The 20,415-nt window shown below is 41.9% G+C and overlaps 1 protein-coding gene across 1 annotated transcript in view; it reads right to left on the minus strand.

The window, feature by feature from the left end:
* Positions 1–20,415, minus strand: part of LOC140464443 (eukaryotic translation initiation factor 3 subunit B) — a 76,492-nt gene that overhangs the window by 55,388 nt on the left and 689 nt on the right. The window contains exons 2-3 of the mRNA XM_072559498.1: positions 1,223–1,415; positions 129–248 (exon numbers count right to left, since the gene is read on the minus strand). Coding sequence (XP_072415599.1) covers positions 129–248; positions 1,223–1,415 — 313 coding nt within the window. The remainder of the gene's footprint in view (positions 1–128; positions 249–1,222; positions 1,416–20,415) is intronic.

A 20,415-nucleotide genomic window follows, 5' to 3' on the forward strand; every position in this document is an offset into this window, starting at 1 on the left:
TGCTTGGGAATACGTCTCAAAGCCTTGGTTGCCCTTACAAAGTGAATTATGTTATGTACGTTAAAGCTTCAGCACTTCGACTCCTAATAGAAATAGTGAAGTTACACAAATATCACATTAACACTCACTTATCAAAATCAGTGAAGAGGTTGACACGGAAAGTATGCTGCTTATCTAACTTGTATCCATCTGCATTTTTCACAGCATCAACAGCACAAGCTGGTGAACTGTATTCCAGGAAAATGTACCTAAAAACAACATTCCAAATGTTAAAAAGGTTACAACAAAAATAGGTGTAAAATTATTGAAATTTTACTTCTTAGTTTGATAATAGCTTGCACTGTTTAGTAAGCATATTTGAAATAAAAATTGATGGTCAAATGCTCTGGCTGAGATCAAAGTTTTGTCCATATGCAATTCAATTTTTGTGAAAAAATCTTGCATTTATGTTAGCATTTATCTTTGGGATAATGTCAAATCCTCATGGTCAAAGAAGGTATTATAATCCATTGCACAGAACACCAAATCATATTTTAGGAAAACTTGTGTTTCTGTATTAATATATTGGCAGAAACAATACTACAAACAACACAAACTCACATTTCCAATTAATTTTGTGCTCAGGTACTCGACTGTGAGTTCATTACGATCTTGCAAATCTCATTCTTATTTCAAAATTTTTCTCCAGGTCTCGCAGCTCCCAGTCTTTCATTTCCTCCAGCCTACAACTTCTGGAGATATGGAGGCTCCTCTAATTATAGCCTCTGATGCATCTCTGATTTCAATAGTTTCACCATTCATGGCTGCACCTTCAATAGTATGAACCCCAAATTTTGGAGTTTGCCCCTAAACTTCCCTTTCCTCAAGGGTTCATTAAACTGTCTGACCTTATGGTCACCTTCTCCATTATCATATCACATGACTTGATGTCAGACTCCAATTTATTACACTCCTGAGAAATGGCTTCAGACACGTTAACATAAAAGTCCAATATGAACAAACTGTTGTCAAGTGGATGGCTGCAATACAATAGGCCGATTTTGTAATATTACACTGCAACTCTAGCGAGAACATTTGGAAGATAAACAAGTACCCCATTAGATCTCTTTATAGATTAGTTACTATGAGGTAACATGATTGATCTCAACTAACAGAAATACAACTAATGTGGTTTACAACAATTGACGAATGTACACTACTTAGATCTGTATTGTAAACATACCCTTTTGTCTTTCCATCGGACTCTGGGTAAAATTCATTTGTGATTTTCCCAAACTTAGAAAATATCTTCTGGATGACATTTCGGAGTTTCTCCAGTCGATCTGGTCCAACTTGTGGTACATTATCCACAACGATAACGGAGTCTATACCATCAGCTTCTTGAGGCTGGTCCTTTAAAATATCACCCAGCAGCTCTACAAGTAAAAATGCAAAACTTACAATTAGTGTGGCAGCATTTGATATATTTTCTCAATCTGCTGGTAAACTGTTGGCAGAATGCAGCCTGTAATATAGCAATCAATTTCTTTCCATCTTCTTCAAAGTGCTGCTGAATATTTCACCATTTCAAAGTGCAAGTTACAGAATAACACTGGTTATTCCGTATGATTTAAGAACATAAGAAACAGAAGCAGGGGTAGGTAACTCAGGCCCTTGTGTTCAATCTGCCGTTCACTGGTATGACGACACATCAACTTTATAATCACTTTCCTGTGATACCAACATTTCTTGACGTAGAAAACCATCAATCTTAGTTTTTAACATATACATATACAAATCTCTACTGCGTGCAGAATTCCAAAGCTAGTGTCCTCTCACCCAAGGGTCTTTGCAATTAATGAGTTAACTGTGGTCCTATATGAAAGTCAAAAGGTGTGGCGTTGGAAAAGCCACAGCTGGTCAGGCAGCATCTGAGAAGGAGAATCGATGTTTCAAGCATAGGCTCATCATCGGGGCAGAGGTGAGGACTGCAAGCTGCTGGAGATTAGAGTCAAGGTTAGAGTGGTGCTGGAAAAGCACAGCAGGTCAAGAAGCATCTGAGGAGCAGGAAAAGCCCTTCATCATTCCTGATGAACGGCTTTTTCCTGAAACGTCGATTTTCCTGCTCCTCGGAAGCTATGCTTTTCCACCTCCACTCTAATCTTGACTCATCAGGAACGTCCTGTTCTTCTGCTTCTCAGATGCTGTCTAACTGGCTGTAGTTTGCCAGTGCCACACTTTTTGACTCGGATCTCCAGCATCTGCAGTCCTCACTTTCTCTTATACTGAAAGTGTCTTGTAATAAAGGCCAACATACTACTTGCCTTCCTAATTAATTATTGTACCTGCAGGTTAACAGATGACTCATGAACAAGAGCAATCAAGCCCCTTTGAAGTTCAACATTCATCAGCCTCTTCCTATTTAAGAAATATTCAATGGCCCAGACCTTTCAATAGAAGACTGCCACTGCTGAAGTGTACACTGGATTTGCACATCAGAAAAATGCAGAAGTCCTGATATAAACTAACTCTACAGGAACTATACAGACATTGAAACTTCTGATGGGCAATTATGAGGCATCTGGAATCTCTTGAAAAATTCACCAGCTCGGAGTCAGAGATGAAGACTCGTTCCACCTCACCTAGCCGAATAGTTACTAACAAAAACACAAGGGTGAAAGTCAAAAGCTAAAGCAAGTTAACTATAAAATTGAGCAACTCCCTGCCTCACAGCACCAGGGACCCGGGTCAGGTGAATTGGTCATGCTGAAATTGCCCATAGAGTTAGGTGCTTTAGTCAGGGGGAACAGGTCTGGGTGGGTTACTCTTCGGAGGGCCAGTGTGGACTAGTTGGGCCGAAGGGCCTGTTTCCACACTGTAGGGAATCTAAATCTTAAAAAAAAATCTAACTCAACATCGATCCTGACAGTGCCCTCACCCGGACCTGACTGACTGACATCCACCAGTACCTCCTGCCTGATGAGACTCAGCATGTCAACCCGCATCCCTCCCTTGCCTTAAGTCTTCAACCACTTACCTACCATTTGTATCTCTCCTCCAGCCAGCACCCCAGCTTCTCTCATATCTTCTAAGACATTTAAATCACAGAATACAGCAGCAACTGCAAGAGATGGGGCATGGTTTCATCACCAATCTACTGCACTGCCACCTGTAAGGTTGGCTCAACTGAACTGCACTGTTTCTGCTGTAAATTCTCCAACACTTTGGGCAACTTTTAGTTACAGTTTTGACCCAGAATGGAAACTCCAGGTTTGGATTTCTGTTCATCCTATGGAAGTGGGTTGGCTCACATTTCTGCACCTACCAAATTCTAACCAACTCACTAAGTCTCCCCAAATCCCCTTGAAGAACTCTTGAACTTATATTTTATGGAGACAAGTTTGCTCACTAACATAATGCGTGAGCCTTGCCTCCAGTGAAGGTGAATGATGTTACCTAGTATGGGGACGAAATGTCTGAAAACAAACCTTCCAGCTAAGCGAGCAAACTTACATCCTGAGCTACAAACCTTCTCAAAAGTTGCTAATTATGTTTTAATCCAAATTATTGATACAAATTGTGAACAGCTGGGTGCAAGCACCAAGTCTTGCAATACCCCACTAGTCATAATGCGTCAGCATAAAAATTAATCATTTATTTGTCTTCTGTCCACTAACCAGTTCCCAATACGTATCAGTATAATTCATCCAAACCAAAATGATTTAAATTTAATTTCTTAACTTCTTATGTGGGGAATTATTAAAATCTTCCTGCTTCATAACCACCAGTTTCCTGATCTTTTTGTTATATCCTTAAATGGGATCTTGGCCAACTGGGCTAATGGACCAAGGAGTGGCAGATCAAGTTTAATTGAGATAAAGGAGGTGGTTTGGTAAGACAAACAAGGGAAAGACTTGTTAATGGTAGGGCCCTGGGGAGTGTTGTCAAACAGAGATACATAGCGGTTGAAGTATATAGTTCTTTGAAAGTTGACAGGGTGATGAAGGTGGCATTTGGCACGCTTACTGACCACTGAGTCTAAGAGTTGAGACGTCATGTTACAGTTGTACAGGACCTTGCTGAAGCCACTTTTAGAGCACTGTGTCCAGTTCTGGTTGCCCTGCTGTAGGAAGGACATTATTAAATTGGAAAAGATTAGATTAATTACTTACAGTGTGGAAACAGGCCCTTCGGCCCAACAAGTCCACACCGACCCACCGAAGCGCAACCCACCCCCCTACATTCCACCCCTTTACCTAACACTACGGGCAATTTAGCATGGCCAATTCACCTAACCTGCACATTTTTGGAATGTGGGAGGAAACCGGAGCACCCGGAGGAAACCCATGCAGACACTGGGAGAATGTGCAAACTCCACACAGTCAGTCGCCTGAGGCGGGAATTGAACCCGGGTCTCTGGCGCTGTGAGGCAGCAGTGCTAACCACTGTGCCACCGTGCCACCCACAAAAAGGGGTAAAAAAGATTTCCAAGAATGTTACCAATAATTATAATTTTTGGTTAATGTACAGGAAAAAGAAATTCTAATCAAAAATTTAGAGAATAGTTTCTTCAGTTCTCTAGATGATCAAAATCAGTCCAAGAGACACTGATCACGATCATGGGTAGACTTCACTCTCAGACAGGAGTAGTGATATTAAGTTCTATTTAACTAGTAATAATCATTGGACTTACAAACATACCAAATAAGAGTTTGATAGAAAAATACAGGTCTTCTGCAATCAGGTGAGTTTCGTTAATGCAAATTTGCTGTAATGCAATTGACATTGCCAATTAAACTTTGGAAGACCCACCCCATTCTGTTGAAATAATACTTTCCTCTTTGCGTGTACCCCTTTCCAATTTATCGCCTCAACTGGATCAAGTAATCGGTTTACACAATGTCCTAGTTAATAAGCTATATCTTGTAAATCAGAGGAACCACATTTACATCATCTGTCCTTGCCTTTATCTTAGATCATCTGGTAGCACTGGTGTTAACTCATTCAAAATATAGATTTCTACACAAACTGGTCATTGGCGTTCTGGCTTCCATCCATTGACATTAACTTGTGTAGCCTGATTTAAACACTGAGTTACTTGAAGAGGTTGGAGAAGATTTCCTGTTGTACACACTGTTTGCAGTTCTAAGTGCTTGCTGTAGCCTCATGCTAACTTTACTAGCCAGTCATACAAAAGGAGCAAAATCATGAGCACTGCAATCAACCTTCAGTTGACAGCTTGTTTTGTCAATAATTTAAGATAAAGTTTTTTAAAAAAGAGTCATAATTCAATTCAGTTATGCTACAACTGAGTACACTGGCTCTTTCTTCAGTCCCACTATTCCACTAGTCGCAACATTCTTTTAAATCCTTTACCAAGCTAATGATGTAGCCAATCATTGTTAGAAGAACATAGAAAATTACAGCACAGGAACAAGCCCTCCAAGCCTACGCTGATCCAGATCTATCTAAACCTGCTCCCTATTTTCTAAATATCTGTATCCCTTTGCTCCCAACCCATTCATGTATCTGTCTAGATACATCTTAAATGACACTATTGCTCCCACCTCTACCACCTCCACTGGCAATGCTTTCCAGGCACCCACCACCCTCTGTAAAGAACTTGCCATGCATACCTCCCCAAACCTTTCCCTTCTCACTTTGAACTCGTGACCCCGAGTAATTGAGTCCCCCACTCTGGGAAAAAGTTTCTTGCTATCCACCCTGTCTATACCTCACATGATTTTGTAGACCTCAAATCAGGTCCCCCTTCAAACTGCTTCTTTCTAATGAAGCTAATTCTAATCTATTCAACCGCTCCTCATAGCTAGTGCCCTCCATACCAGGTAACACCCTGATGAACCTCCTCTGCACCCTCTCCAAAGCATCCACATCCTTTCAATACGTGGTGACGAGAACTCTACGCAGTGTTCCAAATGCAGCCAAACCAAAGTCCTATACAACTGCAACATAACCTGCCAACTCTTGTACTCAAAACCCCGTCCAATGAAGGAACGCATGCCGTTTGCCTTCTTGACCACTTTACTGACCTGCTTTGCCACCTTCAGGGAACAATGGACCCGAAGACCCAGATCTCTCTATACGTTAATGTTCCCCAGGACTTTTTTATTTGCTGTTTGGTTTGTTCTTGAATTGGATCTTCCTCTTTGCCCATCTGTCCAATCTATGTATATTCTGCTGTATTCTCAGACAGTCCCCTTCACTATCTGCTACTCTGCCAATCTTAGGGTCATCTGCGAACTTGCCAACCTTCCTCCAAATCATTTATATATATCACAAACAACAGCGATCCCAACACGGATCCCTGTACAACACCACTGGTCACAGTTCTCCATTTTGAGGAACTCCCTTCAACTACTAATCTCTGTCTCCTGCTGCCCACCCAGTTTCCCGTCCACCTAGCGAGAACACCCTGGACCTCAGTCGATTTCACCTTCTCCATCAGCCTACCATAGGGTACCTTATCAAACGTCTTACTGAAGTCCATATATATGGCATCCACAGCCCTTGCCCATCAATCAACTTTGTCACCTCAAAGAATTCTTTGAGGTTTGTAAAACATGACCTTCCCTAAACAAAACCATGCTGCCCATTACTGATCAGCCCATTTTCTTCCAAATGGGAATAGATTGTATCCCTCAGTACCTTCTCCAAAAACATCCTTATCACTAACATCAGGCTCACCAGTTTATAATTACCTGGAGTATTCCTGCTACCCTTATTAAACAAAGGGACAACATTAGCAATGCTCCAGTCCTCTGGGATCTCCCTGGGCTCAAGGATGCTGCAAAGATATTTGTTAAAGCCCCAGCTACTTCCTCTCTCACTTCCCTCAGTAACCTGGAGTAGATCCCATTCAGACTTGGGGACTTGTCTACCTTAATGCTTTTTAGAATTCCCAAAACTTCCTCCCTCCTTAGGCCGACTTGACCTAGAGTACTCAAAAATCGATCCCTAACCTCAACATCTGCCATGGCCCTCTCCTTGGTGAATACTGATGACACTAAGTCAGTGGAGTGGTGGACAGTGTGAAAGAATGTTGCAGGTTGCTGGGGGACTTGGATAAACTGCAGAACTGAGCTGAGAGGTGGCAAATGGAGTTCAATGCAGATAAATGGCCAATTCACCTGACCTGCACATCGCTGGACTGTGGGAAGAAACCGGAGCACCCAGAAGAAACCAACGAAGACATGGGGAAAATGTGCAAACCCCACACAGGCAGTCGCCCGAGGCTGGAATTAAACCTGGGATCTTGGTGGTGAGGCAGCAGTGCTAACCACTGAGCCACCGTGCCACGAAGGATAGAGAGTGAATGTCTTTTTCTTAGGATGATGATGTCACCTTGTACAAGAGGGCGCAGCTACAAATTCAGGGGTGATAGACTGAAGACAGATATCAGAAGCAGGCACTTAGAGTGAGAAGGGTGTGGAATGCCCTGCCTGCCAATGCAGTTAACTCAGCCACATTAGGGGTATTTAAACAATCCTTGGATAAACACATATATGATGAGATAGTGTCGGGAGAATGGGCTTAGATTAGTTCACAGGTCAGCGCAACATAGAGGGCTGAAGGGCCTGTTCTGTGCTGTATTGTTCTATTTACTTTTTAGGAATCTCACCCATTTTCTCTGACTCCAAGCATAACTTTCCTCCTTTGTTTAAGAGTGGGCCAACCCTCTTTAGTTACCCTCTTACTCCTTATATACGAAAAAATGGCTTTGGGATTTTTCTTAATCCTGTTTGCTAAAGATATCTCATGACCATTTTTAGCCCTCTTTATTCCTTGTTTCAGATTGGAAGAACATCAGGAATGTAGGACCAAAACTTTGCCTGTCTTCAGTTGCCTAGACCTTATGTACACATCCTTTTTCCTCTTAGCTTGTCTCTATTTCACCTGCTATCCATGGTTCCCTAACCTTGCCATAATCGATCATTTTCACAGGGATATATCTTTCCTGAACTCTAATCAACTTCTCTTTAAAAGCCTCCCACATATCAAATGTGGATTTACCTAAAAACAGCTGCTCCCAACCTACATTCCCCAACTCCCGCCAAATTTTGGTATAGTTGGCCTTCCTGCAATTTAGCGCTCTCATCCTTGTCCATGAGTATTCTAAAACTTAGGGATAAAGTTGGGCAGCAGCTGAACCAGAGACACTACATATATCATGTCCCCCTCTTCCTCTGGTGTGTTGAGAAGGTAAGAAAAATAGAACTCTGGTGTGTTGAGAAAGTAAGAATTTTTTTTATTTTGCTGTGCAATTGTAAAAACCTTTCGTTAAAGCTTTATCTAAGTTAAGACTAAAGTTAAGATTAAAAATGGCAGGATACCGCAGACCTGTGATATGCTCCTGTTGCTCAGGGATGTCACTGATGTCCTTGGCTCCTTCACGTGCAAGAGGGATGTCCAGGTGCAGCTCTTGTTAAACTGCACGATGGCTCTGGAGCATACACGATGCTGAGGGGGTGGTCGATAGCACATTTAGTGAATTGGTCACACCACAGATTAGGATTGCTGAGAGGAGAAAGGGAATAGGTGACCAAAAAGATAGAGAAAGAGCAGGAAGGTAGAGCAGGTGTCCTCTGCGGTCATCTCCCTCGAAAACAGGTACACGATTTTGGATACCGACGGGGGAGTTGGCTCAGAGAAGGCAACAGTAGCCAGGTTCATGGCACCGTGGCTGGCTCTGCTGTTCAGAAGGGCAGTAAAAGGTGCTATAGTCATAAAGGATTCAATTGTAAGGGGAGTAGATAGGCAGTTCTGTGGTCAAAAACAAGATTCCCGAATGGTATGTTGCCTCCCAGGTGCACAGGTCTTACTCTGATCAGCCGCAGAACATTCTCAAGGAGGAGGGTGAACAGCCAGTTGTCGTGGTGCATATCAGCACAAACAATATAGGTTTAAAAGAAATGGAATGAGGTCTTACAAGTAGAATTTAGCGATTTAGGAACCAAGTTAAAAAGTAGGATCTCAGAAGTAGTAACCTCAGGATTGAGATTAGCTTTTGAAAGGGGGGAAAGTTTGAGTGAAGAAAGCCGTCTTCGCTTCTGTCCTAAATGGCCTACCCCTGAGACTGTGACCTCTGATTCCAGACTCCCAAGAAGGAAACATCTGTCGAGCCCTGTTCGAATTTTATGCTTCATTCAGGTTTCCTCTCAGCTTTCTGAACTTGAATGATTACAGGGTCAGATGAGCTAATCTCTCCTGATAGGAGTCTTGCTATTCCCAGCATTAGCCAAGCAAACATCGATAGCACTCTCTTTGGCAAGTATATCCTGAGGTAGGGAGACCAAAACTACATATGGTATTCCTAGTACAGTCTTAAGACCCTGTTCAAATGTCACAACTGAAATCTGTTTCAGTGATGGCCAGTGACAGGGGGTGTTGACTTAACAATCGTGATTTCGTACAGAGATATAATTTTAAAGATCCGACATATGAACATTTCCTTAGAGAACCTATTCACAACCCGGAGGTTACCTGTAATGCCATTTGCCTTCCTACTTGCTTGCTGTACCTGCCAGTCTATTTTCTTTGACTGATATACATGGGCACCCAGATTACTTTATTCATTCCCATTTCCCAACATGATACCATTTCAATAATTATCCTTTCTGTTTGAGCACCAAAAGAGTCTAACTTGACACTTAGCCACTTTGTGCCGCATCTGCTCACATACTCAATTTGTTGAAATCTCCTTGAAGCCGCCTTACAACTCTGAATCCTGCCTAATTTTGTCATAAGCAAACCCAGAAACATTGAATTTGGTTCCTCAAAATCATAGGCTGGGGCCCAAGCACAAATCCTTGCAGTATGACATTCTTCACTGTCCGATCCCACAAGTTTAAAAAAAGTAATAATTTATTCCCACCACCTGTTTCTTGTCAACCAATGTCAACCCTTGTCAATATATTACCCATTATGTCATGTGCTTTAAATTTTGTCCATTAACCTCTGATATGACATCAAAAGCCTCTGGAAATCCAAACTCATCACATGCAGTGCTTCACTCATATTCTACTCCAGTAGATTTGGTAAGCATGAATTGCCGTTTATGACCTATGCTTGCTTTGTCCAATTCTGTTAATGTGTTCCAAATGTTCTAATATGCAATTTTCCAATTGTTCTCACAATTTAACATTTTCAGGACCCCTCAATTTACCAGTCTTCCCACAATAATTTCCCTGGCTCTCACTGTAAGGAACCTACATATGTCTTTCATCTGTTCTCTTGGCAGATTTATAGAAACTTTTACTGTCAGTTTACTTGTCCCCTGTCACTTTACTCCCATTCTCTATCTTCCTCTTCTTAATCAAACGTTTCATCTTTTTGCAGAATTCTAAAATACTCCCAATCCTCAGACTCTTTGCTTTCTCTAGCAATTGAGTCTTAATGGACTTAATACTATCCCTAACTTCACTTGTAAACCATGGTTGAGCTACCTTAATTCTTGTATTTTCGCACCAGACAGCAATGAATACTTGTTTGAATTCATGGGCTTGTTCTTTAAATATTAACTATTGCCTGCCCACAGTCAAAACATTTCAGTCAGGTCCTCCAGTCCATTCTTACCAATTTACACCTCATACCCTAATAGGTTTAGGTTTAGGAAACCAGTTTCCAGATTTGACCAATTTACTTTTCGTCTTCATGAAGAATTACATCACATAACAGTAGTTGTTCCCCAAAGGACCCCACAAAACAAAACTGTTAATTAACCCTTTCTCATTGCACAGTGCCCATTCTGGAATGGTCTGTTTGTGGGTTAGTTCCTTAACCTATTGGTCTGAAAGACCACCACATACAATTGTAGGAAATTCTTCACAATATAGTTTGCTAGCCTTGCGAATTTGGTTTATACAATTTATATTAAAGACACCTATGATTAAAGTTATACCCATACTGCATGCATTTCTGCTTGTTTAATGCCTTTACTTACATACTATCATGCAGTTGCAGAAATGCCTGTCTGTTCCACCTACTATTGAATCCCCTATCTTTGAGTCCTGCTATTCTTCCACCTTGCTACCTATGCACCAGAACCAAATGACGCCATGGATTTGGCTTCCAATGTTATGTCCTGAAGTTGTCCCCCAACAGTATCAAAAGTTTTTTTTTTGGGGGGGGGGGGGGGGGGTGGTAGGTTTGGTGCTGTCAGACTTGACACTGCATTACAGAAAAGAAAATGCTATTTGTAAAGTGTGATTTTAACACACCGGCTACGTAATGGCATTACAGCCGACTCACGCATTTTAAATGCTCGCACTTTAGAAACAGTATCCTCAGATCAATCACAATTCAGTGAATTTGCATTAAGGAAACACATGTTATAGCAGAAGACCTGTATTTGACTTTTTCTGCTGTACTCTTATGTTTGAGAGTCCAATGCTAATTGCTAGTTTATCCATTTAAATAGAATCTAATATGTCTATTACTGTCTGAGAGTGAAGTTTGCACATGATCGTGATCAGTGTCTCCTGGATGGATTTTAATCACCTAGAGAAGCTGAAGAAATTATTCTAAATTTTTGATTTGATTTTCTTTTTCCTGTACATTAACCAACAATTATAAAGTGCGTAGTTAGATATTTTTACTGTAATAGAGTAGTAATGTTTCATAGTCACTACTATAAGCCAGTTTTAGTTCTGTTGTGGAACTTACTTATTTTGATATATGCTATGAACACAGGTACGTACCTGCCTGCTTTGCAGTTTATTTGGTGTAATGTGTAGTGACAAGTTTCATCAGACTACGTAATATAGCATATGTTTTGAACTTGGCTCTACCATTAGGAAAGAAGTTGCTGTGTGAAAACAAATAATTAATACCCAGTTTACAACAAAAATACATTGTTAATGTACAATGTTTTCAACTGTGGCTAATGAATTTATGTAAATGATTGCCATTTTGGAGACGACTTGTAGTTCAGGTTGTGGATCAGATTGTACAGTTGAGCTGGTAGATTGGTTCTCACACATTTTATCACCATGCTAGAGCCTCCGATGAAGTGCTGGGTGTTCTGTACCGCTTCCTATGTGTGTCTCTTGGTCTGCTATGATATCATATCCGGTTTTATTTCCGAGAGGTTGATAATTGGGGTCCAAATCGATATGTTTGTTAACGGAGTTCCAGTTTGAATGCCAGCCCTCGAGGAATTCCTGCGTAGGTCTTTGTTTAGCCTATCTCAGATGGATGTATTGTCCCAGTCGAACCGATGACCCTCTGTCTGTGAGCATGGAGACTAGTGATATTTGGTTATGTCTTTTGGTGGCTAGTTGGAGCTCATCTATCCTAGTGGTTAGTTTCCTGCCTGGTTGTCCAATGTAATGTTTGTTCCCGTTGTTTCTGAATATGTTGTACAGGTGTTTTTCCTCTACTTCTCTTCGTTCCTGGGTGCTGCAGTGTGTTATTTAACAGTGGCTTAACATTTAAACATTATTTAACATTTAAATAATGTCTTGATGCAGCTCCATTTGCGTGTGTTGGGATGATTGCTCCTGTAATTTAGTTTCTAATCAGTGTGTATGGCTTTCCTGTAAACACTGGTCTGTAGCTCTCCATTGGCTTTGCGTTCTACTGTCACTTATTGTTCTCTTTCGAGAACTTTATACCAGTCATGATGTGGTTTGTGAGTTTCTTCTAAAAGGGGTCATCCACATGTGGGCGACACGGTGGCACAGTGGTTAGCACTGCTGCCTCACAGCGCCAGAGACCCAGATTCAATTCCCACCTTAGGCGACTGTGTGTGGTTTGCATACTCTCCCAGTGTCTGCGTGGGTTTCCTCCGGGTGCTGCGGTTTCCTTCCATATTCCAAAAAATGTGCAAGTTAGGTGAAGGGGTAAATGTAGGGGAATGGGTCTGGGTGGGTTGCGCTTCGGTGTGGACTTGTTGGGCCAAAGGGCCTGTTTCCACACTGTAAGTAATCTAATCGAGCACATAGCAGACCCAAACCTTGGGCTGGATCATGGGAGTGATCGCGTAACTGTTTCTGCAGATATTGGTGATCCTGTAGTGTCCAATTGATTTGTTTGTAGGTCTTGTCATTGAAGCTGAAGTGGATTGAGAGACCCAGGTCTACTAGTTTGAGATCACTGTCCTCACTGGTGAAGTTGGTGATGCGAGTAGTTTGTGTCCTTGGTTGTGTTTCTTTGGCTAAGGTGATGTCTACTGATGTGAATAGGGCCATCACGACAAAGGAAACCATGACCACGTCGCCGTCTACCTTGTCTTTGATAATATTAATGAATTCCTGGGGGGAGTGGCTCGAGGCTTCTACTAGGTGTTTCAGTGTGTGTTGCAATTCTGTTGCTAATCTGTATGCCAGTGTACCAGGAAATGAGTCAATGGGTCTGAGGGAGGCCCCTTGTTTATGTACCTTTGGTAATCCGCAGAAATGGGGTGTGTTGGATCCTTCAGGTTTCATTCTTGAGGTCTATCTTGTTAATTTCACTTGTCTTGAAATTTCCTTGGGGTTGTTGTAATACAGATTTCTAGCTGTGGAGTTGGGTCCATTGCTACCTGTTGGTAGGTATCGGTATCTACGACTAGTGTGTTTGCTTTCTCAATGTACAGAGGAACCTCAATTATCCGAACGAGATGGGCAGGCTCTATTTTGTTCGGATAACTGATTATTCAGTTAATTGATTCAATGCCTCTCCTCTGGGGCTTAGTTTTTTTGAAGTTTCCTTTTTTCCTTGCTTTCCCTCTGTCTCAGGGTTTGTATCTGAGCAGACACATATTTGTGTGGAAGGGACGTACAACATTGCTGAAGCCTTCCCGCACCCCTAATCAGTTCAATGGCACTGACACAATGAGCACTTGCTCAGTCTGCTCCCCGTTCAGGAGACTAGGCACAACACATACGCATGGCCTCCCACCCACTCCCCCCAACCCCGTCCCCTATGCGTACCCCTAACCCCATCTAAACCCCCCTATCCAACCATCCAACCCCCCTGCCCCACCCATCCCCACACACCACGCCCGCCCGCCCCACCCACCATCCACACCCCAGCCGTCTACCCTGTCCGCCTCCAAACCCCAGCAGCCCTGCCTGAACCACCGCCCCCATCTGACCCGACTGCCTGCGCCCTGCCTTCTGGGGTAGCCAGATTGGACTTTATCAGTAACACTGCTGCTGCCTTTGGGGAATGAGTCTCCAAATCGCGCACGCACACATTTTGTCAAGTTCCACCTTTGCCCTGTACAGAACAATGTTAGAGAGATTATCTAGAGGAGGAGGGTTCAGGGTACATCCTTGTGTAGAACTCCACGGTAAGCATGGTGTGGGAGAGGGGGAGTGGGAGGGCGGGCATTCAGTCATTTGGGTTCAGTGCCTGGGCTCCCATGAATGTCCTGGACTGTTCTCTGCAGCATTTCAGCAAGCTGAGTTCATTTTTAATGACAGTAAACAAAAAGGCATGATCAGTGTTGGAAACACCTCTAGTATAATATTTTAATCAGGACCTTGAACTCTCTTTTGGATAATCTGATGTTCGGATAATTGAGGTTCCTCTGTATTGTGCTCTGTTCAGGATGACCGTCTGTGCCCTTTATCAACCTCTCAGAAAAAGTACCAGAAGTGATATGACCCACCTTAACAAACCAAGACATAAATAGGAAGCAGGACTGAACATCAGTGCTGCATCGGAGGCTCACTGTTACCAAGCATGGTGACAAAACGTCTCAGAACAAATCTACCGGCTCAGCGCACAAATGTACAAGAAGACAGTTAATAATTTTGAGGATGACACTAAAATGGATGGCATAGTAGAGGTGAAGATGATTTTACAATCATACAAATGTACAGCACAGAAACACACCCTTCAGTCCAACGTGTCCATGCCAACCAAGTATCCTAACAATCTAGTCCCATTTGCCACCACTTAGCCCATATCCCTCTAAACCCTTCCTTTCATGTACCTATCCAAATGTTGTAATTGTACCAGCCTTCACCACTTCCTCTGGCAGCTCATTCCATATACGCAACCACCCTTTGCATGAAAAGTTGCATCTTAAGTCCCTTTTATATTGTTCCCGTCACTCAAACTATGCCTCTAGCTCTGGACTCAGAACACTGCGAGGGAAAAGACCGTGGTTATTCACCCTATCCATTTCCCTCATGATTTTATAACCCTCTATAAAGGTCACCCCTCAGCCTCTAACACTCCAAGGAAAAGAGTCCCAGCATATGCAACCTCTCCTTATAGCTCAAATCCTCCAACTCTGGCAACATCCTTTAAATCTTTTCTGAACCCTTTCAAGTTTCACAACATCTTACCGATAGGAAGGAAACCAGAATTACATGCAATATTCCAAGTGGCCTAACCAATTTCCTGTATAGCCGCAACATGACCTTCCAACTCCTATACTCAATCCTCTAACCAATAAATGGAAAGCATGCCAAACGTCTTCTTCACTATATTATCGATCTGCAAGTCCACTTTCAAGGAGCTATGAACCTGCACTCCAAGGTCTCTTTGTTCAGCAACACTCCCCAGGATCTTACTATTAAGCGTATAAATCTTGTCTGATTTGCTTTTCCAAAACACAGCACCTCACATTTATCTAAATTAAGCTCCATCTGCCATCCCTGAGTTCACTGGCCCATCTGATCAAGATCAAGATCCCGTTGTTCTTCACTGTCCACTACACCTCCAATTTTGGGGTCATCTGCAAACTTACTAACTATACAACTTTACAAAGGGATCTTGATCAAATCAGTCAATGGGCTGAGGAATGGCAGATGGATTTCAATCTGGATGGGTGTAGTGTGTTGCATTTTGGTACAGCAAAGGTAGGGTGAGGCTTAGATGGTTGATGGTAGGACTTGGCAGTATTGCAGAACAGAGGAACCTAGGGTGTCAGTATATATTTCTTTGAAGCATGCGTCATATATAAACAGGGTGGTTAGAAGGGTGTTTGGCATGCTCGTCTTCATTGCTCAGTCCTTTAAGTGTAGGAGTTGGGAAATCATGTTGAAGTTGTTACATTTAGCAGGATGTTACCAGGAGGGAATGTTTGAGTTATAAAGAAAGCTGGGTGGCTGGGTCCTTTTTTGCTGGAGTATAGGAGGATAAGAGGCGATCTAATGGAAGTTTATAAAATCATGAGGGATATAGATAGAGTTAACGGTAGTTGCCTTTTTCCCAGGATGGGGAATTTCAAGATTTGGGGCTACATTTTTAAGCTGAGAGGAGAGATTTAAAGACGACATGAGGGACAAATTGTTTTTACACAGAGGGTAATTTGCATTTGAAATGAACTTCCAGAGGAAGTGGTAGATGCAGGTATTTACGACATTTAAAAGATATTTGGATAAATACATGAATAGGAAAGGAAGGTTTGGGGGGATATGGGCCAGGAGCTGGCAGATGGGATCAGTTTATTTTGGGATTATGTTCGGCATGGACTGGTCAGACCAAAGGGTCTGTTTCTGTGCTGTATGACTCTGTGATCCAGGCTCACACTCAAATATACATTGTTTAACCAATCTGAAAATGCAAAAGTGGGTATGGAGTTGAGAATACTACCAGCATACAAAATGATGCCAACAAACAGCAATGTTAATGAGAGAAATGAGGAGCCAAAAGTAGGCATACACAAAGTGACTGTGGGGACAAAGCAGAAAGCTAGGCTGCAAATATATTCAGCATACAGCGTGTATGAACTAAGCTATGGCAATCTGACAAAGGTCACTTATAACCACAAAGACAGCACTAGAGGCAGTGCAAGATGACAGCAGGAAAGGAAATGTTTGGGCTACGTGCCCATTAATTCCCATTCCTGCTCACCTGTAAGACAGCATTCTTCTTTGTACTTTTTATTTTGTCTCTTCATTTTTTTCATTTCTCCTCTGTCCTCAAGTTCAGGTTTTCTTTTCTGCAACTGTGGAGGAAGGTGGTCATGACGGCCTGCTGCAGTGGCAGCCGTGGTGGATCCGAATGTCGAATAGTTGCCTTAGTGGCCACAGCTTTATTGAAGGCTTCGTTGTCTGTGGGTCTGGTCCATTCCTTCTGGCAGCTGTTTCAATGGTGGCTGCATGATGGTTTTGGTGGCAATAAGGTGGCTTCAGGCAACGACCGATGTGTTAACAGCTTCAGCATTGGTGACTTGGCAGATCGGTCTGTAGCTCCTTGCTATGGTGGCGATACATCACTTTCAGCCGTGGCTGCATGGTGAGTCCGGTGCAGAAATTCTAGATTTGGAGGCCCATAGCCGATCCATAAATCCAGATTGCCATGGAGGGGTAAAAGATTAACTTTGTCCTAATTTTGTCTCAATTATTTCTATTTATAATTTATGTAATTAAAATGATGCCAAATTGTGGAAACTTACACATCTCATTGTATTTTCATACTTACAAGTGACAATAAATTGCTGTTCTATTCAAGCCTCCTGCTCTTATTTCTTATGTATCATGAATTACTGAACAAATGATCAATCCAGAAGCAACTAAATATGAACAAGGAGAGAATAGCTGTGCTCAAAGATGGCAATTGCAACTTTCAGTAGGGCTGCCTCAGTGACACAGTCAGATGGAATGGTTGAAAGGATGCAAGCAGAGGGTGAGACTACATCCTATCCTCAGCAACATATGCCTTGATGACAAGAATTGCTAGATTTTCCGCAAATAGCAGAAAAGCACGAATAAAATATCATGAGTGCCCTCACGTGAAAATTTTATTTGTGCATAAGAAAATACAGGTGCTGGAAATTGGAAATAAAAGGCATACCTATATATACTTTTGATGACAACTTCACAGACAAAGAAATACTTTGGTAGAGTATTCACAATAAGTAACAACAGCCAACTTGCCCACAGCAAGCTTCCACATACATCGATGTGATATATACTCGAAAGTTTTTTTTTGGCATGTTCATTGAGAGATAAATATTGACCAGGAGACTAGGAAAAACATTCCTACTCTTCTTCAGAGTAGTCATGGGAACTTGCAGGAACTCCAGAAGTTTGAGCCAGCCAGGAAGTTCATTTAATGTCTCTTCCACAAGATCGCACCAATGACAATGTAGGACCCCTTCAGTACTGCACTGAAGCTTTAGCTCCATTTATCTGAAATATTAATTCAGCTCCCTTTTACACAACTGTTGTTTAATCTGTTCAGCGCTTCCAGCAATTGCTTTCATTTTTTTCTTCAATGTTATCCTATAGCATATGCATCAGCTATCTGGAATACCACAATAAGCAATATTCAACCACAATTAATGTTTCCAGTCAGACGGCTTAACCAGTGGATGCAACAAATTTAGCTTTCTAGGTGTTTGATAAGGGATATATCTTAGACTACTGTTGTTTTAATATTCATTCATAAGATATGGACAATGCTGGCTGGGCTAGCACTTACTGCCCACCCTGAATGGCCTTTGAGAAAGTAACACATGTTGCCCTCTTGAACCAGTGCAGTTCACTTGGACACACAATGTAATCAGGAAAAGAGTTTCAGGACTTGAGCCAAACATTTAAGAGCCGGTGGTGTTGGAAGCAGTAGCATATTAGCATGGATATAAGCTTGACTAACTAAGTTATAGAAGACTTGGGATAAGGAGGCACAATGGCAATCTGCAACTCATGAAGTGCTGTGGCCACAATTATTTACAAGAAATATCCATGATTTGACAAGACTGTACTATCACCAAGTTTGCGATGACACAAAAACTGATGAGAAGGCAAGCAGTGAGGATGACAGTCTGTTGAGACATACAACAGATGGGCAAAAATTTGACAAATGCAATATGTAATGATTAGGTTAGATTCCCTACAGTGTGGAAACAGGCGCTTCCCCCCCAACAAGTCCACACCGATCCTCCAAAGAGGAACCCACCCAGACCCATTTCCCTCTGACTAATGCACCTAACACTATGGGCAATTTAGCATGGCCAATTTACCTAACCTGCACATCTTTGGATTGTGGGAGGAAACCGGAGCACCCAGAGGAAACCCACGCAGACACGGGGAGAATGTGCAAACTCCACACAGACAGTTGCCCAAGGTGGGAATTGAACCTGGGACCCTGGTGCTGTGAGGCAGCAGTGCTAACCACTGAGCCACCGTGCCACCCCTAACACGGAAAATATAACATGGAAAAACGTACAGTTATGCACTTGGCTATGACGGAACAGTTGAATATTACTGAAACGGAGAAAGACAGCAGAAAGCGGCAACACAGCTATGTGGGAGTGTCTGTGAATGGGCTTCAGAACCCTTTCCAAAACACTAGCTTATGAAAGTTCAACAAGAAATAGGAAAAACACATAGAATGCTGTCCTTTATTTCAAAGTAAATGGAGTATAAAAATAAAAAAATCTTGCTAAAACCATGAGGCACTAATTAAACTCCACCTTGAATACTGTAATCAGCTTTGATTCCCCTATTTCAGGAAAGATTCACTTGCATTGGAAAGCAAAACAGAGATGACACACTAGGTTGATCCTGGGTATGGGTCTCATGCAGTGAGGCAGATTAGGTTGGGCCTGTACACTTGAGTTCAGAATAATTAGAGATAGTTTTATTGTTATAACACATGTTTCATCAACACAAATTCACTGCAATGCAATTGACGAATTGGAGCCACTATTTCTAAAGCGCAAACTTTTAAAATGTGTGTTGACTGAAATACAATTACAGCAGCTCCTAAAGTGAGATCTTTCTATAGCACGGGAAGAACACAACCATGTTATAAAAGAACTCAATATACTTCAAAAAATTTTTCAGGGATTTCACAGGGCAGGTGTGGAGATGTTGCTTCCCCTTATGGAAGGGTCTCAGGCCAAAGTGAATGATTTTACTTTAAGGGATCACTCAGTTAGGTGAGAATTGCAGCAGTTACCTCTCACAGGATAGTGAATCTATGCAATTCTTTATCAGAAGGCTACAGAGGCTTGGTTGTGCTAAGTGTATTCAAGGCGGAGATCGACAGATTTTTAAAATAGTAAAGGAATCAAGGATTGTGGGGGGTGGAGGGAGGAGAAGAGAGGCAGAAAAGGGGAATAGAGTTTTATCAGATCAGGCTCAATCTCACTGAATGGAACAGCAGATCCAATGTGCAAAGTGACTTAATTTTGCAACTCTATCTCAAGGTCTTAGTAATTGATAAAGTGCCCAAAGTACATGAAATACAAATATTTCCACCATTTTTGGAAGATCAAATTAACACAGATTTAAACTATTTTGTTTACAGATTTTCTAGTTTGTAATCAGACAAACCAGTTTACAACCATGCTAAACTTACATTTGCAATGTTTTAGATTACAGTGAATGATTTAGTTTTGCTGTTAACAATGTTTTCTTTTATTGAAGACATTGTATATTCATCTAATTTATGAAAGGATCCTGTCTGGCATTGCTCCCTTCTCGATATGGATTACCCAAGAGTACAGTGATATTTAAAGTGATATTA

The sequence above is a fragment of the Chiloscyllium punctatum genome, chromosome 40 (assembly GCF_047496795.1).
Source record: "Chiloscyllium punctatum isolate Juve2018m chromosome 40, sChiPun1.3, whole genome shotgun sequence".
Classification (NCBI taxonomy): Eukaryota; Metazoa; Chordata; class Chondrichthyes; order Orectolobiformes; family Hemiscylliidae; genus Chiloscyllium; species Chiloscyllium punctatum.